Source organism: Phalacrocorax aristotelis, chromosome 1, assembly GCF_949628215.1.
Source record: "Phalacrocorax aristotelis chromosome 1, bGulAri2.1, whole genome shotgun sequence".
Classification (NCBI taxonomy): domain Eukaryota; kingdom Metazoa; phylum Chordata; class Aves; order Suliformes; family Phalacrocoracidae; genus Phalacrocorax; species Phalacrocorax aristotelis.
In genome coordinates, this window is record NC_134276.1 from 127,050,079 (window position 1) to 127,073,239 (window position 23,161).

At 41.3% G+C, this 23,161-nt stretch overlaps 1 protein-coding gene across 7 annotated transcripts in view; it reads right to left on the reverse strand.

The window, feature by feature from the left end:
* Positions 1-266: 266 nt before the first annotated feature.
* ZBTB20 (zinc finger and BTB domain containing 20) overlaps positions 267-23,161 on the reverse strand; it is a 465,108-nt gene continuing 442,213 nt past the window's right edge. For all 7 annotated transcript variants that reach the window (XM_075106546.1, XM_075106520.1, XM_075106537.1 and 4 more), the window contains 2 exons: positions 5,587-7,194; positions 267-1,145 (listed from right to left, as the gene is read on the reverse strand). In XM_075106546.1, the coding sequence (XP_074962647.1) occupies positions 727-1,145; positions 5,587-7,174 (2,007 nt within the window). In that variant the 5' untranslated portion in view covers positions 7,175-7,194 and the 3' untranslated portion in view covers positions 267-726. The remainder of the gene's footprint in view (positions 1,146-5,586; positions 7,195-23,161) is intronic.

Sequence of the window (23,161 nt, forward strand, 5' to 3'; positions counted from 1 at the left end):
CTGCAGGGACTCCACACTATCCAAGCCACACTGCCTTGCACTCCCCTCAGCCCTTTCGTGTGTTTGTGGATGCGTGTGTGTGTGAGAAAGCAGACACGTGGTGGAAACCAGCAGGGCCTTGTTTCCTCTGGTTGCTGCTCAACCAGAAGCAAAATATTCCACAGTTCTAACTGGATACTGTGAAGTCCAAAAGCGGTCAGCATTGTGAATTATGTCCATTGAAACACTGCGAGCGGTGTACTTATAACGACAGTAGGCCTTGTAGATTTGTAATATATTTTGTTTCTTTTTTTTTTTGTAGTGCTCTTCACAAGTGAGAAAAAAGAAATTGGGGGTTTTTTTGTTGTTTTTTTTTTTTTTGTCTGTTTTTTTGATTTTTTTGTTGTTTTTTTGTTTGTTTTTTTGTAGTAAAGAAGGGTTGTATTTAGAGGCCAGTAGCTAGAGATCCAACCAGTGGAGCTCATGAAGCACTACCTGGCCTTAAGGCCACCATCCGAGGGAGGCTGGGAAAATTATTATTCACCCAGCCTCCGGAAATGTAATGTACCAGCAGGCAAAAAACAGTTCTTCATGTAGTACAAAAACAACAAAACGAAACAAACCCAAAAAAAGGAGGAAAATAAAGGTAAAAATGAAACAAAAATCATTTCTTAAATTCTAGTGCCATAGCTTTTTTTGTTGTTTCTATTTTTTTGTTCATAACAAAGAGAGAGAGAGAGATTCTACTTATCCGTCTGACACATGCATCCTCATGTGGTCGTTGAAATGCTCGATTTGGTCAAACTTAGCTGGACAGACAGAGCAGACGTATGTGGTCCCCTCCGTGCAGGCCACCACCCCGGCAGGGACAGCCCTTGCGCCGGTGCCGGTGGCTCCAGGCGTGCCGTTGGTGGCGCTGTGCAGAGCCACATGCCTCTCCAGCAGGGTCTTGTGGGAGAACTTCTTCTTGCAGATGTAGCACTCGTAGGACTTCTCTCCGCGGTGGAGGCGCATGTGCACATTAAGGGAGCTCTTCTGGGTGAAGCGCTTGTTGCAGATACTGCACTGGTACGCCCTCACGCCAGTGTGTGTCACCATGTGTTTGATTAGGTAATCCTTTAAAGAGAAGGAGCGCCAACAGATGCTGCATTGGTGGGGTTTCTCACCTGCCCATTACCAACAGGAGAGAGAGAAAGAAAGAAAAACAGACAAAGGAAAGATAATAAAATTAAACCAGCTCGGTAGGATCCTTTGCAATAAACTAATGGTAAGTCTCATGGGGGTCTTTGGAGAGGTGCTCTGGCCAAGAAGGAGTAATTCTGTTAATAACTGTGTTTTGGTACACAACATTTTTTGTAACCAGAGGTTTCAAAAAGCTTTACAAAGGGGACTGTGGGTATTCCCAACCCATGTACAGTAAAAAGGAGCTCAGGCGATTTCTTCAAGTTCACATAGTAGGCACTGACAAAGACAGGACTAGAGTTAAAAGGCCATGGCATCTACCCCCAGCTTCAATGCCACAGCTTCTGCTGCGCATGCTCCTACCTTGCACCTTGTACTCATTTCTAGACAGGTCTTAGCAAAGTTACTTTACCTTTCAGTGCCTCCATCTGTCTGTATGCAACAAAAGCATGGACAAAGCTAGTATAACACACTCATTTTTGTGAAATTGCTCTAAATTTCTCAGAAGAGAAATGCTAGAGATTGCCAAAGGAACCCAACGCTTTATAAAAGGTCTATACTTGCTGCTCCTTTTTCTGGTCAAATCTCATTGCTGAAGCATGGATAAGAGTAGCTGAAAAGGGAACCTCAGTACATAGAATTGCCTAGGTCAGCCAGTACCAAGCAAAAGGCAACTTAACAGATAAAATTCCAGTGTAACAGATTTGAAATTTAAATGATTTGACTGCCAATTAAATAAAACACCTTAGCAGGTAAACCAGAGATATAAAACACTTAGGTCATCTACCACATTGCCTTGTGTGCCCAGGGCTGTTGTAAAACTGATTCTGGCAACATGTATAAGTGAACTCTGATCATATCCAGACAAACCAGTGACTACAAAAATACAAAAAACCAGTGACTGGAAAAAATATTTAGCTGAGCACATCCGATTGGTTTGACCACAGTACTCTTCATTCCTCCTCATGCTCAGAGTTCTTCTAGGAGGCAATGACACAACCCCATGTTTCACAGCATCAGCCAACATCTTCATGATATGTTGCTGTATTGATAATCTAGAAAATACCCAACACCCTGAATGTCCCATCAAAAACTGCTTTTTAATTTGTTTTCGGAATCACTTGTGGTAAATTTCAGGTGTGGTAACTCATCATCCCCAAAGCTGCCAGGGAGAAAGATGGTACCATAGCTCCGTAACAATCAAAATGATCCTCTATTTCACTGACAGACAAATTATTTTCCTTTGGTCATTCTGCAATTTCCCCTCTACCAGATATGCTTTTTCTTTTCACAGACATCCTGCTTCCTCCTCTTTACAATCTGTCTGGCACTGTTTTAAATCCTGAAGAGTCAATCTTCAGGGACCATCACATGCCTGTGGTAATATGTATATTCTTTGTGTAGTGAGATTACAATATGCTACTTATATTCAATTTTAAGAGGAGATAATTAATATCGATTGGATGGGAAGGACCTACTTTTTTATCTCCCCTAAGTCTCTGTTTCTTTTTATTTCACAGTTTGCACATATGATGGTGACATCTGTGAATGAAATCCACATGCTGCTCTTCCTTGCACCAATGATGAGTTTGTCCCTACTTGGTGAGAGACACTTGGTCAAAACACATTAAGTCCTTACTTTCCTGCTGGCTTTGCCGAACATAACAGTGTTGAGTGTAGACAGGCCAATATGCTTGACACGTGCTATGTGGAAAACGATAGTGTGTCAGTTATAATAATGTCTGATTAACTTACCAGAGAATGATTATATTTACAATGCTCATTTTTGCCTTAGGCAATATATGTCCCAGAGTTTGTAATAAGTCAGTCTCCTCTGCTCTAGACCCTGTTAAGACTATGCTATAAAAATATCCTAATTTTTGCCTGCACGATTCTAAGTTACACTGGGTTCTGGTTTTCTAATCTTAGCTTCAAAATCTTCCTGGGATTTCTTCTCTCCTAAGAATCTCAAAACTTTTTAGGTTTTCTTTTTTGTATGCAAATGCATGTGCTTCCTAAGTGACCACTGTAGATTCTTTATTCCTGTGATTCTTCATCTTCAAGTCAAACAAAACTTTGCTCAGTGAATTAAATGTGCATGTTCCTCCTTTTGGTTCTTTATTTCATATTTGGCTGCCTTTAGGCAGCAATGTGGGACAGTTATCAAGTATTAATCACAGCGTGATATATAGGAGAAGGCAATGATGGCTTATAAGGTGCATGGACACCACGTGCATTCCAGCACTGTATTTCCACAACATTGCATGTCTTGGAGAACAACATTGTGGGATACATTAAAGTCAGCCTGCAGGGAATATAATAATAAATTACCCATCTCTAGTATGTTTGTGTCCATGTGAAAGAGGAAAGGGAGGTAAGCTTCCATTGCATGGAAAGCTACATCAGAGTGTAGTTTTCGGAAGCATAAAAGCATACTGTGATTTGGAGGCATTTAGGTTGCTGAATTCTGGTTTATGATCAGACTCCTCCACTTTGCCTGGCTGCTTTTAACAGGGCTGAAGAAAGTCACCCTGACAGTGGGAAAAATTGTCTTCTCTCAGTTTTCATAATGGTCCTGTCCAGCACTAGCCAAGGTAGCAGACATGCTTTCTCTGAGGCTGTACATATAAAGGTTATTTTCAGGAGGGTTTTCTGAAGCCCTGCCCTCTATTGATTAAGGTGCAATTATTCTCCCAGACACTCTAGGAGCTAGTTTGTTCCTAAATGAACTTTGAAATAATTTATCTACCCAAAACTCTCCTTGCCACCACAGTTCATTATTTTGGGCATTCACAGACCCATGCAAATAAAATATTAATTCATGATTGGAGATGCCTATCGATTTCCTTGGTTGACTTTATGTGTAGTAGCTAGGAGTAATTTAGGTCAGGTCTTCCAATATTATTCTTTATCTGGCTCCAAATACTAAAGGCAGTGTACAGTTGGGTGTGGGGGAAATAAAGCACCTAATCTCAGTGAAGTTATTTGTGAAAAAGCCTTTCTAGCTTTTAGAACAAGGATGCAGGCAGATATATTTGCCTGTGTGCTGAAGGGGGTATTTTTCTGAATAACGCAACACAACACTTTCTACATAGTATTTCAGCTACTCATCCACAGCTGAAAGATGGAGTACATAAACAAACACAAAGGGTAATCTCAGGATTCATGATTCTTGATCCTTGCAGTCGTACACTTTGTACCAGTCCTGAGAAGTTGACCTTTTTGTATATGTACATGTCTGCGTTAGATATCTAGAGGAATTTTTCATTTAAGTGATAATTATAGTTAAACAGAAGTTAAAAGTTTACATACGCACATGGAAGTGAAATCGATTGGATACAATGGGGAGGCATAACTTACATTCCTCCCATACCTAGGGCAATTTCTCCAGGTTGTACTCCATGTATGATAAACGCAGCGTTTATTTTAAGATCTGACATTAACAAAACCACTGCTTGGTGAGAGAAATATTTACTCTTTCTCTAAACTAAAATTTCTCTCCAACATCAGAATGAGACGAGGGCTAAAGCAAGAAAAATTTAGTCCTGAACCCAGGACAGTTTCTCCATGTAAGATACATACATCTCTCTGCTTTGAAGTCTCATAATTTGACAATGCTAGAAAAGGCAGTTTGGGCTCAGTAGTAAATACAGTTACCTATATTGTCTCAAATGACTATATACTAAAGCAGTTGCCTTTTTAAACAAAAAGGATGCCAACATTGTGTTCTATTTATATTATTTTAAATTTTTCTCATTGAGCCCTACATTTCTGTACTCACAGCAGTGAAGCATCTGACTTACCTAGAGACAGGGGGTTGCAGCAATCAGCTTCAGTGAAGTACAGAAAAACTTCTGAAAAAACTCCAGATTTACTTTCTTGTAGGAATATGTGAGATTTAGAAAATATGGAGCAGTGTGTGCAACACCCAGGCCTGGACCTACTGCTGCAACTCCACTAGGAATGAATTTGCCCTAAACTCATGCCAATCATCAGTGCTTGAGCTTAAACCCCCATAGCAGTAAAACTTAAGTGGCATGTCCTTTCTTAGTAGATACAGTTTTTCTTTAATGACTTAGTACAGTTCCCTCATGCCACTTCTATTCAGTGTTGCCTAGTCAGCTCATGGGAGACAACAAATGCTTATAATTTCCTTGGATGGGTGCAGGACACATTTTACTCCAAGTAAAATGAGCTTGTTTCTGCACCATGCACAGTTAGGCTCCTATAAGGCACCTACATGTTTCTGCAGGGGCTCAACTTCAATGCAGTAAGCTCAGAAAGTGTTCAGTGACACCAGCTCCCTGCATAATCTCTCCCTCCTGTTTATGCTGGGAGATGACAGGCTGGGAAACAGAATCTAAGTCCATGTTTGTCAAGGACTTTCTCTGGCTTTGCGTATAAGCCAGAGGGATGCACTCTTACCTGTATGTACAAACATGTGCTTGACGTAGTTCTGTTTGGCGGTGAAAGTCTTGTTACAGAGAGTGCACTCGTAAGGCTTTTTTTCGCCTTGCCCACCTGCTGTGCTGTGGCCCGCAGATGGGGCCAAGGGCTGTGGGGCTGGCAGCTGGGCAGTAAAGGTTGACAGGCCAGGCTGGGACACTGTCACAAACTGTGTCTGTTGGCCAGCTAAAGGCTGGGGCAGGCTGAAGAGAAAAGGCTTAGGGCCACTGCCAGCAGACTGTGTGGTGAAAAGGGCAGGCAGATAGGTGTTGCCAGCTGTGCCAATGACCTGAGTGTTGCTGGTCAGAGTCAGTGGCATCCTCAGATTGCTGGTGAGGGTTTCTGTCTGGCGTAAGTAGATCTGTGTGGTTGGCAATGGTTGGGCAACAGTTGTGTTGACAGAAGGCTGCAAAGCCCCCTTTTCGGTGCCGTTATTGACTGTGAGCACTTTGCTGTCCATTTCAACGTCATTGCTTCTCTCTGGCGAGGAAGAGTTGGCATCTACATGCTGCTGCTGCTGCTGCGGCTGAGTGCCATCAGCAGGGACGTCATTTTGATCTGCTTGGGAAGGTTCTTGCTGCCCATCCCGGCCCAGCCCAGCCATAAACTGCTGCTCCATGGAATCGGGCTCAGTGCCAATGGAGGAACTGACTCCCGAGTCAAAACTCTCCCCTTTGGGCTCACTCTCAGTGCCTTCTGCTTGGTCAGTGTCCTCAGTGCATTCCTCAGACTCATTGCGCTCAAGGATCTGCACCCTCTGTTGGCCATAGTAGTCATAGTCATCCTCCATCTCCTGCTTAATATGGATGTTGCCCATCAGGGTTTGAATTCGGACAGGGCGTGGTTGCTTGCGGCAGTGTGTGGTCTCTGGAGTGGTAGAGAGGTACCGCTCCATCTGTTGCGACCGTTCATGGATCCGAGTAATCCAGCTGGGGTCTTCCATGTGATGGTCCCTGGGGAGCCCCAGGGCTGTTTCATGGTGACTGACCACAGCTCCACTGTAAAAGGAGCGCTCCCCACTGCCATTTTGCATGGAACAGGCATAGAGGGCCGAATAGATCCTGTCCACACTGTGCTGTGAATGGCTCTGCAGGTAGCCAGACTCTGTGTCGGTGCTCTGCCCCGAGGTGCCTGATTCGGGTGTTCCCCTGGGTGTCTCCTGGCCAGAATCCTGAATCACTGGGTAGACCTCTCCCACATTTTGTGAGACAATCCTTGTGCACTCATCAATCACAGTCTTGATCTGCAGGATGCTGGCAGCTGTGAGGATTTGGAGGGCCTCTGACTGTGAGACCCGCAGCACCCCGCTGTACATGAAGTCAATGAGCTTTTGCACAGACTGGACTGACACCACTGAGGGGATCTCGATGTCGCTGTAGCCCAGCAGCAGCTTGTCCTGGAAGAAGGGGCTGCCAGCCGCCAGCACACAACGGTGGGCGCGTAGCATGCTCCCGTGGATGCGGACCGTCACGTCACAGAAGTGGCCACGGTTGCGCTGCTCGTTGAGGGTCTCGAGCACAGAATTGCTGAAGTTGTGAAGGTTGATGCTATGAATGCGCTCTGTCATCCCCTTGCAACTGATGTTACCTGTGGCAAAGCAGGTGACAAAAAAAAAAAAAAAAAGAAAGAGAACAGGTTGAGTCTTGTCCTCTGCAGAGGCACAGCCAGGGCACTGATGAAGGTGACTGACCACTGGGTAAACAAAACAGATGATACTGTAAAAACCACACCCAAAGGCACTGATAAGAAGACATCTCTGCACCACCAGAAGTAAACTTTGCTCCTCATTTGAAAAAGCTCAAGTCCTGAAATTTTGGACAGAAGCAGACAAAGACAGGTGTAGCTGGGCCTAAATTCCAACCACATTCCTGGGCCTTGGACTTCCTATCAGTTTATCTGGCTTTAAAAAGCCTAGAGCCAGCCAATTGTAAACACTGAGCACATGGATTAAAGCTGGATTTTAGGCTATTCGGAGGTGGACCCATGCCAGAAAAGATCAGATTCTTACTTTAATGATCCTTTATACCAAGTTGTTAACTCAAAGGGTCTATATGAAAATATGATTTCTATGTATTTTAAGGAATTTGGATACTTGTATCAAAAAAAACCTGGCAGTCGCTTTGTAAAATCCAAATGTGGTTTAAGATTTAGGCTGTAAATGTTCCTAAAATCCCACGCGCAGTTTGGCCTGGGGTTGTGGTTTAGAACATTTGCTACCCAATAGTGACAAACAGTCTTTTGTAAGAACCCAAAGCAAAAAGTTAACATGATCTGTCCTCTTCCTTTTTAGCATATCCCAAGTTCTGACTTGCACCAGAATGCCATCATATAAAAACAAATGTTCTCCTGCTGTTATTTACTTGACAGAAACTGGAAAATTACAGACATTTACTCTAAGGAAGACTGTCTTACTTTGGCTGAATAATCTAAACAGAGAACAGTTTAAAAAAGCACCTAACCGATTCGGGTGCAGAGCCAGCATATTCTTCAAATTTAACTTTTACAAGTGGCTAAAAAGTAACTTCTTAATCTCTCGATCCACTTTTCCCTATCTCCATCTTGCTTGCTTTGGTTTGAATGTTTTTTTGTTTCCTTTCCTGTTCTTTACTCATTTTTTGTCTCCGGTTCTTTACTCATTTTTTGTCTCCTGTTCTTTATTCATTTTTTGTCTATTTATATTTTGATGGGCAGAACGTATTGTTTCACCTTTTAACTCTGAAGAACCAACTGCCCTTTGAGTGGTAAACAAATAAAACGTTATTAATTTCTTTCTTTTAGCATTTTTAGCACATGCATCACCTTGGTCCCCAGAAAAGTGTGCAGAGAGGAGAAAAGTAATGCAAAATCACCACTGGTATTAAAGGCGTTCTGTCTTGAACATTCCTACCAAAGATGTAACACCTCTTGCCACAATTACTTGTTAATGTGTGAGAATCCAAAAGTGAAATTTTGTAGAGGAGCACGAGTAAATTAAACTAGCCTATTGTCACTGCCTGTTTTAACAGAAATATACAGAGCAAATAAATGGCATTGAAAGCGGTTTCATATACATGCCTTTTAGCCCAACGATGTCCCTCTACTCCAGCCTAAAGCGTGCTTTACATCTCATACGCAGACAGTAGAACACTACTCACTGCAATTTGCAGGAAAATGTGGCATCCTCCCTGCTCTGTCTGTGTCTTCTTATTTATCCACTCCTGACATCTCAAGCACTCTCTATCCTGGTGGTTCAAAGAGAAACCACCTTGGACACAGGTGGCTATTTTAATTCTCTGAAGTAGCTGAATGATAAAAGGGAAGCACAAAGGTCAGGAACTAGAAATCCTGATGGGGTCAAGCTGCCTGAAGAAGTCTGATGTTAACAGATGTAAACCAGCCAGAAGGGTACTAATTTCCATGTGAGGTTAGAGCAGTGGGTGGATGCTCTGCTCACATAGCAGAAAACAGGAGGAACACTAACAGTATCATGGAGGTTGTGAATTACATCTGTCTTGTTCATAAGCTCTGCTGGGAAACCTGAGTTTCCTCCTCTGATGAGACTGATCATAGGACTGGAAAAACATCTTAGAAACTGGGAGACTTTCCGTCAAGGGCACTGCAACTATTATTACAAAAAATAATGTGCAGAAAAGATGTATTCCCTCCTCCTTCCAGATAGAGTCATTCTCCAGAGGCCTTCAGGGCAGTTCCAGATGCTTCCCTTCCCAACATGTCAGATCACATGAGGATTCAAAACGTATTTATAAGAAAAGTCAGAATCCTTGATCTGAAAGGAAGAGAACTTGGTAAAAGCTTTGTACTGCTGGGGAAGAGAAGGGTGGAAAGTTATTGATAAATAGATGACACCTCTTTTCAAGACCTACTGTTGGCTGTGGCAAGTAATTGCATAGCTACCTGTTTATCTGCACCTCCCTTTGAGTGGTTGCCTATCAGTATGCTAGAAATCCTTCCATCAATAAGTATTGATCACTACTTGGCTTGACCCTAGGGCTCCCTTTTCATGCAAACATGTCTTTAAGATGTGCTTCTGGGAAAGGTAATGACTTCTAGTTTATGTTTTGCTTTGTCAAATGAGGTATTTCATAATAAGAAGAAATATGCAGCAGTCTAACTCAATAAACCAAAAACCCCACCTTGCACATACACAAGGTGGAATATTCCACACATACCAGAGATGCTATGGACAGGTCTCTTTATTTGAGCAGGTGCAAATAAATCTACTTTGTTCCTATGCGCCTTGGCAGAGAAAATTAATTTTGTGAGTGGAACTCTGAAAACTGCACCCTCAGGACAACTCCTTTCCAGAAAGGTGTGATATGTACCACGAGACTGGATGACTTCTTGGTAAAGTGAATTTTGCCAGTTACCCACAAATTACGCACAGAAAGGAGGAAGGGCAAGGTTCATCGCTAAGTTTCAGCAGTCTTTCTCAGGTCCCGGCTGCCGAAAGCAAGGGTTGTGTAGCCACAAGGTGTTTGGTCATTAGCTAACTTGATGAAAACAGACTGCAGGGGTTAATCAAGGCTAAAGAAAAGAGGTTTGCATGCACTTATGAGAGCAATGTGAATAGCTCTTGTATAGGAACTGACCTAGGATGCACCCTAAGGTGTAGGAATTGGTCTGAAAGTCAATTGAGTCACTTCATAAAAGGCATGGAGTACATTTTCGTTGCTCTTGGTATAACAGAGTTTTTTCTTAAAAAAATCCTCTCCTCGTTTCTTTACTTCTTCAAATGAAATTGGAACATCTACCACTTCTTCAACTGAGAAACAACTGAGGGGTGGGTCTAACAAATAGAAAAAAAAGCTAATACAGATTTTGAGGATGTTTTTTCTAGGCCACCTTCCTTGACATTCAACACTGAAAACCATACCTATCCAAAATACAGGTAACCAAATAATCTGCAGTAATGTCAGAGATGCTACTGTACGAGCCACACCAGTACACAAGAGCAGCTTTAACAAATTCCAGAGATTGGTCTGTAGCAAAACCCACTCTGTGCCACGCAGCTCCTCTCCCTCTCTGCAGAAAACTGTGTCCAGATCCAAGTTTTGTGGCTGCCCCTTACTGTGTGCTGTTTTAAGCTGAAAATCCAAAGGCAATGGTCCCCCAAAAAAGGTGGACTTACCAATGCGGGTTTGATTCTAAAGTAAATGCCACATTCTAACAAAGACTACTAGAGCCTTGGACAAGCCAGAAAGTGTGTCAGCTCCTACACACACGCACACTCACCTACTTGTCACTGCCCAGAAAGCTTGGCTCAGGAAAAAGACTGCTGTCTCAGGCTCTTCTCAGGCCTGCCACTCTTTTAAACTCAAGACAGTGGGAACCTTTCTGTGAAATTCAGTGGTCTTTGTTAAGTGCCCCCCCCCCCCTTTTTTCTCCAGTAAACATGATGTAGACATCCCAATGGACTTATTCTGAGAACTCCTGTAAAATGGTTTTGTCCTCTTTCTGTGAAGCAAGTTCTGATTGGAGAGGCATTCACAAACCATATAGGAAAGAATGGGTGTGAAAATGCAAAGGCCATTCTCACCCAGATGGGCAATGAATAGGCGTTTGCCAGTTTTTTTTAAAAAAAAAGAAAGAAAGAAAAAAGCAGGGGAAAAAAAAAAAAGAAAAGAAAAGACGCCCAGACAACTGCACAGATTACACACATTTGCATCCTCCTGGGATGCAATTTGAAGCTGGCATGGCATAAAGGTGAAACATATTACTGTTCAACTTTGAAAAAAAGCTCCGTTTGCCCATATGCAAATGTACCGATTAAACTGTCAGGCTATTCACAGAAACATGCATGGAATTCATCCTCAACTAGTAAGAAGGAGCACAACGTGGATGGGAAAGGAAAAAAACTTTTATTGTGTAATACATGACTGAATGCTTAGAATAGTATTTCCCTGAATCTCATCCACCCCTCCTACTGACTTTTATGCTATGGACATTCAAAAGAAAGTAGATTTTACCATGACAGTAACAATGACAACCTCTCCAAGTACAGTACCAAAGGGGAAGGCAATGGCAGAAGAAAACAGCAGGCAGCGGACTCCTGGAAGATGCTACAGAAAATGTGAAAGTGCAGCAGTGAGGTACAACAAGCATGGCTTGAAGGCAGTTTTCTATCTGCCAAAGCTACCATACATAGACCTACATAAAGCTAGAAAGGTATGTCTGCCAAAGGTGATTTTTTTGTTTGCCAAAAACAAAAAATGATCCCAGCAAACACACGATGTAGTAGAGCTACAAAGTTGTATGGAATACTGAAGACTGCAGGTCACACGTAAATGGCTATGTTGTACATTTTAAAATGTATTTAGGGAGGGGTTTTTTTTTGTACAGCCACTAGATGTCCTTTTCTGCAAAGCCAGTGCTTACAGATTTAATGCTCATAACTGAACGATATCACAGAATTTGATTTTCTCTAGTGTCCTTTAAAATCACAGCATCTTAAGGCTCATTGCACAGTAATGACTACCATTTCTAGAAACACAGTGATGATGAAACCACCACAGCTACTGTAACTCAGCAAGCCTTCACCTGAAGCAAAACTGCCTAGGACGCTGGAATCCAAGCTCTTTTTGGAAACCTACTGTGTGGCCTTTCACAGGAATAACTAGCAGAGTGAACCTCAGAGGCCCTGTCTTGCTTCATATTTATGGGGCAAAGAGAATGATCATCTTATATCCTTAAGAACTGGTAGGCTTGCTAAGACAGATATAGACTGAGTTTAGAAAACTGTTATAGCAACCCATCTCACTGCTACTTAGACAAGATTAACTAGAACTAGCTTGATATTGTTGCCTCGCTTGTCTTCCTGACAGGCACTTGGAGAGACAGTAGAAAAGTTGGAGGCAGTGTATCTTGTATAGAATATGATATCTGTATATTCTTATCATCAAAATTATAAGTGCCTCCCTCGGTGGAAGAACACCCTGGGCTAGGACAAAGATGTGGAAGTTAGGACCGGTAGGCTTTCTTCCTGCTTCTGGAGCTGTTTCTCTGTGCATCTGCAATCCAGCCACTAGTTCCTGGGAGTGCCACAAACCTAAGTAACCTGCTGCTGCTGGAGACAAGTGTTATCATCTACTCCCTTCTCTCTCCCTCTACCATGCGTAGTTTTGGAAATCTCTAATCCTTGGTCTCCACATAAAGTGTTGAAAGACTGCAGCCTCCTGGCTGTATCTAAAGGAGGCATTAGGTTCTTCAGACAGTCATCTAGTCTACTCCCGTTCCTTGTGGTGGGAACAATTTACCTACACTACCTCTTCAGAAATTTGTCTAACATGTTTGCAAAAAACAACAACATGGAGGATTTCCACTCCCTCCCCAGACAGACAGTCTACTATCTTTATAACAATAAAGTTTTCCTAGCATCTAACTTTGAAACGAATTATTCATCCTTTCCTCCAGGAGACACAGAAGTACTGTCCACTTTCCTCTTTATAGCACTGTCTCACATAGTGGAAGGTGCCTCACTTTTCTTCTTTAGACCTATCTTTTCTGGAAAATAGAAACTCAGGTCTTCCAATCACCGTCACTGGCTATATCTACTCTCCTCCCTCATTCTTGCCTTCTTCCTTTTTCTATCCAGTTTGTCCTTCTTTCACTTAAAATGCAGTGCCCTAAAGTGGATAAAGTACTCTAGCTGAGTGAGGTGAATTAAACAGTTGCCTGAGACACTTCATTATGATACTCTTTAAAGACCTTAATAAATAAAACCAACCAACCAAAGTCCTGTTATCAAAACAAAACTCTACAGATTTTCCTTAAGAAAGGCAAGTCTCAGTAAAGAATCCTTAATTTGGAATGAAAATCTCAACTCTTGCATAAACATGACAGTTCAGTGGAAATACAGCATTTCCATCTCAAGACATGAAAGCTATATAGCCACACAATTACCACAGGAAGTTTGTCGTTTCCATACATTAGTGTCTCCTGTTCCAGACTTAGCACCATCACCATGGGTGCTTTCTTCAGCTCCGATGACCTGATTTATCCCTAGTAATGAAGTTTTATTTTCTGTTGTTCTTAAGTTAGTTACTCTAAAATAAAACTGGATCAAAAGAGCAAAAATTTACATCTAGTGTTTCCATACACAAAATTAGTCCTGCATCACATTCCAACTCTCTGGGACCAAACTTAGTGGAGAAGTGACTTGAATTCAAATCCTGAAAACCTGGTAGTGGCTGACTTCTCCATATATCTCAATGATACTAGAGAGGCTGATTTAGCCAATCCTGCTCAGACTGATTCTCCTGAATACTTGGCCTCATTCTGAGCAGGGGCCTGCAAGAGGAAAAGCTTGTATGGAGTTTCAGGAACACAGCACAACATTTGTCTCCTCAGCAGGAAATCTGACCAGGAGCAGACCTTGCTTTCTGTTGCTTTAAAGGTTTGCTGGAGTTTTCACCCAATCATCTGCTTGAACATCTTGAAAATCAGTAATTCCTTCTATAATATCTATCCAAAACAAACACCAGATGACACTACACGAATTGCCCTAACCCTACCAGATTGTTGTTAGAATCAAAATATGTAGCAGTCTACATCTCACAGGAAGTACTGTATTTTTACCAGCACAACATCTATTAATGTGTCAGTAATATACTCTATGGAAGAAAGAATTGCTGTGTTCTGAAAGCTGTCAAACTTCTCTAAATTTCATAGTCTAATAACTACGTTTATTTGAAAGACAGAAATGCATGCAAACACAAATACAACCTTATTCTCCAAGGAGCAAACGTATCAAGTAGATGGCTAATAAGAAAGAGTTTGCTTAAACTTTGTTCACAAGACAGGCTTTTTCTGCAGACTAGAGAATGTTCAGCAAATTTCCTATCAACAATTTGTACAGTTAATTGCCCTGTCATTTTTAGCATCTACCTAATGATGAGATATCCATTTTACATAAGACTGAAGACTAAACCATATGTGTTCTGTACATAAAACTGCTTCTATATCCAGTGGGCATAAATCCCCAGTGTCAAGCATAAAAGCCTCTATTTCAGCCTACATGCTTGGGGAGCGGGCACTGAATCACCTTCCTATGCTTCTCATGAAAGATTGCAGGACGAGACCGTCAGCACTAATCCTCTTTGTACTACAGTCCGCAAGCAGCAATGTCTGTGCCTCAGTTTGCTTCACATGTAGAACAAGAACAGCATCACACACCCAATTCTGCACAAGGACTGCCCACCTTAATTAATCTTAATGTTTTGCATTCATTGCATAAAGAACATCACAGGAAGATCAAGAATTAACTCCATAGGTCTCTTCAAATTTCATTCTCCAGGCTTACAAAAACAAAGCTTTCTTCTTACACTACTCTAGTGCCTTGATTTCTTTATAACTCTTTATGGTAAGCATCCTACTTACAGCTGTAAAACACCAGGTGAAAACTAGCTCCAATTCTTAGCAGTCTGGTGACCAAGGGCTTCAAAGTGTTACAGCACATTCAGCTATTTTAAAGTTATATTCCATTTTTAGCCAGGGTATTTACTTTCCCCACTTTCACTCCAATTTGTATTCTTGCTATTTTAGGAACTCCAAAGATACTTTACAGTAAAAAGGGTACACTCAAAAGCCATTTTTATTCCCAGGCACAGATTTGGAGTCCAGTCCAATATACCTCCACTGTAAACACTGGCACACATATATGCACACTCTTTCTCTCAGTTCCTCTCTCAGCCCTCGTCTGCAGACCCTCTGCTGCTACAGCCATGCCATCATATCCCCCTAGCATGGACACGGGCTAGACTGATGGGGCATGCTTCTCCTGTAGGTATCTACAACACCTGCAAACAACATATACTATGTTAACAGAAGAACCTCCAAAGCCATCATCACAGCTGCATTAACTAGGATTTCAACAGGCTGGCCATAGCGTTACAAGGGTGTTCATTCCTGTGCCCCCACCAGCTGTAACCTATTTATATTAGCAAAAGATAGGATCACCAAATAGCATTTTTATGCTCTTTAAAACATAAAGGGAGAAAACTTTGTACAACTGCCCTGTTGGAAGTGGAAACAGAGAAAACAACATGACCACATGATGGCACCATTTCCTAGGAAGAGAAACGAGGCTGCGCTCATCCCTTCTTCAGGAGGGAACATTTTCTTGTTCTACATGAAAACTGTTTCAACCACGCTCGCTTGTTCCCAGAGAGCTCACGCACGATCCTGCCAAGCCCCAACATAGCCCAACTGTTTTAATTGGCTATAAGTTTAAGCTAGTTTGGCTCTTTAAAAATCTAGGTGCATCTATTGCTGGTTTTCCTTCACAGTGCCAGGTGCCGTTACTCAGAGGGCACGCTGCACTAGCAGACCTGCAGCAAGACAGCCGCTGAACGGGGAAGAGATGAGATGGGCCAGCAATGCCAGTGAAGTTCCTGTGTGTAACACTCCCCACTCAAACAAGGAATAGGGGGACGCTTCTTGGAAAGAAAGGAATAAACTTTTTGGAAAAGGTAGGCAAACACAGTGATTTATTTGGCTATTCTATGGTCCTGACTGAAAACTTAATGTAGTCATTAAGAATATCTTCACCTGCTCTAAGGAGTTTTGTTTAAATCCTAATAGTGTATTTCAGACTGAATACCTGCAAGGAAAGTGAACCGGGATTGCTTTTGGTCATCTCGCTGTGGTGGACTGTATAAATTTATATCCTCTCTCAGAAGCACTGTTTAGGAAGAAGGGGCTGCAGCTGGAGGTGGGAGCTGAATATGGAGGAGGAATGAATTAGAAGGATAATAGGTGCAAATATATTAAAACATGTCTCCAAAAGAGACAATTGCTATTCCATGAACCCTTTCAGGTTTGCCCTGTATTGTTAGGTTTTTCCCTCAGGCAGAAAGACAAGGAAGAAAAGCTTATCAGTTTGAGTGTGGTTAAATACAGTAAGCCTGAAAGCCTGTGGGCTTTGGTTAAAAGGAAAATATAGATTAAAACCTCTTAAGATAATTACCTGTTTAGAAGGTTTCTATTCAAGCTAGAATCCTCTACAGGGAGTGTTTGTAGCAGTCTGTTAGGAAAAGGGTGCAGTCAGAAATGGTTGACTTTTGTGGAAGATCACTGCTTATACCCTCCATGTTTCCAGAGAAAGGCCTTTCAATGTAGGAGATTTTGTTCTGGTCACAGAACTACTGGTTGATGGGAGAAACAAGGAATGAATGAAAAACTGTAAATGCCAGTCTTCAAGGCTGGGAAAAGGATTCTTTTATTTCTTCCAGTGGCTGTGTCTCAGCCCCAAGTACAGGAAAGCTATCACATGAAAATGCTAGATTTTATTTGGTTATTTTTTCCATTTATCTTTTTTATCTGTTAGTGAAAGGGTAATTGTTAACTAGTACAACTGGGTGCTTTGGTGAATACTTCAACTTAGAAATATCGTGAGACAGATATTCATATTGTTTTGGACTGTGGCTTCTTTATTTTGATTTTATGGGATGAGCGTTCAGGCCTGCTTATAATTCAGACTTAAATATCAGCGGGAAACAGCACAAGCTCACAACAATGATACTGAAGGCCACAGGGAAAACTCCTGTCCTCAGTGAGACCTCTGCAATCCCTGGGAGCAGACTTATTTCCAAAATCACCTACTTAGTTTTGATAGGCAGAAAAATGTATAGTGGAACACCTTAAACTAATAAATGAAAGCAGTAAGTAAGAACACATCATTCATGCGTGGCTTGATATCATCAGATGGATCTGTAGCATTAAATGTATGTTGTCAGCTCCAATGCTTTCCTCCCCCCGCCCCCCCCCCCCCCCCCCCCCCCCCGGGAAAAGGCCCTGGAATTACATGTAGACACAAGCATACAGACACCAACAGGTGATATTAATACATTGTATGAGAGTTATTTCCCAGGTCTGCCTTCAGGCACATTCTACCCTCTACTTAGCTGAAAATATTAGACATAGTATCTGGGAGTTTTACTTTTGAATACAGGGAATATGCCCTGTTTTGAAACGCCGCATAGGATCAAAGCACAAGGCATTTTTGTTAAAGTTGACATGGTTGAACACACAGGCATGAAGCTGTGGGGAGAAGTCCCTTGCTCTGTTTTTATTTCCTCTATCATACCCCCTTTCACACAAAAATTGCTACTTTGTGGTTTTTTTCTCTATCTGTGTAACATCAATAAATTACACGTTATCACTCCTATCATCTAGTTATAAAGAGCCTTTCAAGATTTTTAATAGATGCACAATATTGCTACACTTACATTTTCACTGGTTAAGAACTCAAAAATAGCTGTTGTGAGATTACTCTTAATTTATACTACTTCTCTCTTGTGGGCTTTCAAGAAGAAGCATTTCACCACATGTCACAGATTGATTCAAAGTATATATTGCGCATCCCAGCCGGGCAGAGATCCTTTCAGTGTTTAACACAACAAAGCTGGGATGAGTAGGGGTTCTAGGATTTGTTTATCCTTTTTTCATAGGCACAGTTAATTCCTCAAGGAGCTATTTGTGCTGACAGATTAACTAGAGATCTTGAATTCTCTTTGTATTCCAGTTCCTGAGTGGTGGATACATACGACCAGATCTTGTGTTATTTTTGCCTTGTAAATGACTCCATGGACAATGAAAACAGTCACAGAAAATATAAATGAAAAGGTGGCGCAATGGCATTCCCTCTAGAAACAATAACAATTAGCATCCTCAGAAACCCAAACGCACAGTGTCAGCCAGAACACATCGCTGTGGCCCACCATGCACCAGGCTGCGAGGCAAATACCCTGATGCAAATGAAGGAGTTTAGTGGCAGTCTGATGGCTTACAACTGAGTTTCACCTATGGAATAGATCAAACATCACATTTCTTGTGGAAACACAATGATTTTTCCCCCACAAAATCCCCTAGCACACTTCATAAACATTAGTGGCAGTATTAAACAGTACCATGGTTTTATGTTTCAGGTTCTCTCCCAGTACCATGTTAAGTTTCACTTCAAAAACATTTTGAATGAAAGAGCTCTTTGTTCTCGGCTCAACAATACAAGAATTGTTTTGGTTTCCTCTCATTTGAATACTTCTCTGGCCCTACCCTGTCCCAAAGTTATTGAGTGGGATCACAGCACAAAGATTACATGGCTACTCTACCATAGGTAAACAAGAGAAAAGAGGAGAAAGTGACTATGGAAGCAAAAAGCTCCGATGCTAGACAGATAACAGCAGTGAAAAAGAACAGGTCACAAGTCTATTTTTACATCTGCAGCTTTGGAGTTGCGTAGCTGCAACAAACCAGGCAACTAATGAACCAGTCAATATTTCTCAAAGCATGGAAGGTGTCAACCTAGAGCACTCAAAGGACTAACCAAGGGAGATGTAGCCACTGAGCTACACAGGTTTTTAACAACACGCAGTAGGGCAAAAGGAGATGTGGATGTCACTGCTTTAGTTTCCTTCAAGAAAGAGTTACCTGTTAAACACTGGAAAATCTTTTATGTTTGACCCTGCTGCATGAAGTGTCCCTCTGCAGACCATATTAGGGAAATGGTACATTTGGTTTAGTCTTCTCACCCAATTAGGACTGAGGAGATGACAGCAGTAGCATGAGTAGTGCACACTAAATAGCAACGATTGGCATGATTATGTTTGACATCCTTCAAGGAGAACGCATGAAGTGGCAGTTTTGATTTGTGCAACTTCAGGAGAAACAACTATTGAAAGAAAATAAAGAAGAGGAAGTCAGTCAGAAAGAGTCTGAAAGGAAAAGATAAGGAATTAAAATCCATAAGATAAGCAGCCTTAATAATACTTTATTAGAGTCCATACGCATATCCAAGGAGAACAACAAAAAATAAGGAAGTAGAAAATGCTGCAATGGTTAAATAACAAGGTATACGAGTTCATTAAAGCTGAAAATGTATCCTTCCAAACATGGCAATCATGCCTAAGTGACACTAATAGAACTGAGCATAAACTGTAGCAGGCTAGATGTAAAACAAAGATTAGGTAGGGTGAAGAGGAAATTTAAAGAAAAAAAACCACTAAAGGTATAAAGACAAATACTGCAATAAAACATTATTCAAACACATCAGACAGAGAAAGCTTACAGGGCAATGACCAGTACCTTAGAAGTTCTGTAGATTATTTGGATTAATAAATGAAATAGGCATATATTAGACTTGGTAGGTTAGCTAGACTAGTGATCTATGAAAGCAGTAAAGGTAGTCAAAGAGGTTGCAGAAATTCTGCAGCAGAAGTGACATTATTGCTTTGATTTTCAGACTGGAAGATGATGGAAGAAGGTAAGCTAGCTCCAAGGGGAGAAGAGGAAAGCACTGGTCTGAAGACTGTTATTAAAAAAACCCCGAACACCCACATACCAAACCAACCAACCAAACAAACAATTCCCAAACAACAAAAGAGTACTGGAACATCTTAATACATTGAACAATGACAGACAGTTGTGTAGGATTCATCAGTCACACATTTCATGAGTGAAGCAGTTGAAACACTCATCCAATATATAACGGAAGGATTTACTAAGATGCACAATTTAAGAATGTTAATAAAAATCTATTGGGGCAGACTCTGAAGACAGGAACAGGTAAACTCAGAAACAGCCTACAGATATCTTACTGGGAAGTTACAGTATGTCTCAGTGGCTGCAGTGTGACTTACAAACAGAAATATCACGGTATTATCCACTCAGTCACCTCAAAATCTTAAGAATGGAAGCTATGGAATTGTAAAGAGCAATAAGACTTTTTATCCTTTCCCCTGGCACTTAGGAAGAATAGATACACTTGGGACATATCTTCAAGTTCTCCCCTGAAATCATGAAAGCTAGAAACCTGCACGGCTGTTTTAAATCAAAGCTGAAATTATGCATGTTATCACTGAGAGTTCTCTAAATGGAGAGCAGCCAGAAAAGCACTGAATACCACAAGAACTGACAACCTAGCATCAAGCCAATATTACAGGGTCATCATGACTGAGGGTGATCATGATTCAAGAGAATCAACATTTAGGATAATTAGACAAATTTTCAAAAGCATCTATGTGTTATAAATGTGATTTATGCATCAGTGAGACTTAGGCTCCAAAGCCACAGAGTTGATTCTGAAAACTTACTCACTGACTTCATAACTGAAGTACCATATGCTGTTAGTCATTTCTCATGAGATGAAAAGCCCGAGAGACCAACCTGACAAAACTCACTTAGTGTACTGATTAGGAATATAGAGACAAGTTCCTATCAGTAGTACAACATTTTACACCACCAGCTCTTCAGTGTATTGTGATGGCTTTTTCAACAGAGGCAGGGTGAGCTCAGCTTACAGTTTTACATACCTGTACTTACTTCTGTCTCTACACAACTCAAGCAACGTGTATCTGCTTCTATGAAAACACAAGTCATTCGTGGCTGATAATTCTTTGATAATCTTACAAGCAGAAATATAAACCTACAGGACATAGAAACCACTTAAAACTGTTAAAAAGAGAAGCATTTACTAAATAAAATTTCAAATGTTCTGCAAGACAAAAGCATAATTGTGACATCAGTATTTCAGAACTATGCATGTCCCTGCTTCCAGTTTAGCTTGCTACAGAAAAGGCCTGTATCATTATTATTATATAATCTAAAATAGATATCTAAACATACATAATTTCTTAGGTCACCAAAAACAACCTAAAAATACTCAGCATTAGCTAACACATTCCATACATAGATTAGCAAAAATACAGATGAAAATGCTATTGACATACTGCCTGCCTTGGAAAATAAGGAAGCTGGTAGAATCAGGGCCCCCCTCCTCCCCTCTGAGAGTGGAGATCATTTGAAAGGTCCAGAGCAGTTCCTAGGGAATCATAGCCACAAATTTCCAGAGGCAGAGGGAAGACCATAAGGGCATGTAACCTTTCTCTTCCTCCCACAGAACCTCAAAGAGAAACACAGGAAACCTAAAACACAAAGATGAGGCCAAACCACCTTCAGATCCATCTAGCCTTTATACTAGCCACAGGCAAATCAAACTGTTGATTCACGGGAAGGGAACTGTTGGTCTCTCTAGCTGCTCAAAAAAATGAAAACCCAGAGTTTCTACACCCACTCTCAATACTCTGTGGAGCTCAGGAACCTTGCGAGGTTCCCTCTCTGCCTTTTCCCATTATGCTAGAAGGCCATCAAGCAACAAAATCAGAAATTAGAAGAAGAAAATGGACTGCTTCAAAGTTCCCATCCTGTGAAAGCTAAATGATGCTGGAATTGGACTGAGTCAGCCAAGTCACTTGAGCATGTACGGACAAAGGGTTCAGATGTGGTCCATCACTGACAGCGTTTATAAAGTGCATTCTATTTAATGCATAAAAACTCCCCAGTCCCTTGCTAAAACATAACTTTAGAAAGTGCTCCCCCATCTCAACATCTTGGCAATGGCTGTTTTATGGATTTTTCAGAAATTATCCATGCCTCACTTTCCTTTTCAACTTGCATTCTGTACCAGAATCTCAGGTCTCTGCAAGAGTTCAGTGTTCTCTAAAATCATTAAATTGCTCCAGCAGTTTTTCCAATGATTGTCCAACTTGCCTCTCAGTCCCCAGGAAACTCTTTGCAAAGATGTTGCTTTTCCCTTGTCTGGAACAAATTCCTTCACAGATGGACCATCCAATATCTAAGAATAACTCTTTTAACTATCAATAGAGACAAAGAGATTCAGTTGCACTGTTCCCGTGGGATTCCTTTGAGTTTGGACACATCTGTTAAGATGCATACATCAGAGCTTGAATGAAATTTTTGTCTGATTGTATCTCTGAGAACTCGTGAAAGTTTCTGCCAAAATGATCTTATCTCTTGGCACTTGCAAAACATATAAAGTTATGGATGCTTTCTGAAGGGCTCCTGAAGTAAGAAGCCTATACAGACCAAATCAGTTTAAATACAGCCAAGTCCTCATGACTTCCTTCCCTCCCAGCAAAATCTTTAGAAGCTTTACCTGAGGCATTTCAGCCTTCAAACTAGGATCCTACCAACTTTATGCATTCGCTATCCATAAGCAAGAAAGTATGTAGAAAACTGCAAATAGTGTCTATCTCATATGCTTTCTATTGCTTCTTTGTAACCTTTCCAGAACCTGGGCCTCCATGCTTGTCCTTGCAGCTTTTTGCACAAACACCTTTCTTCTGGTTAAACAGCTACATCTGTTTGTGACAGCTGAGTAGCTACAGGTGTAACTCATTTGGAGCTCTATCAGCTCACTCTATGACTTAATTCCAAATTAATTCAAAGTGGTGCTTTTTCATCTGCCAAGCCCTACATGAAAACAATCACCTAAGGAAGCACCCCTTCCTCTAACTTGCTTCTCCAATTGCGTTGCCTGAGCTAGCATTTCCCAAGACTGAAAAAGATGGGAACCAGACACAATGCATCCTAGGTTTGGGATTTTGCTTCAAGAATTCATCTGCGCTGGAAATACATCATAATGTTCAAATCCAGAAATTTAGGAACCAGTCCTACCAGGATCAGCAGTAATGCAATTTCATTGGGAATAAGTGGCACCAGAAACAGCATACAGAATGTACTACACTATAGAATTAATACC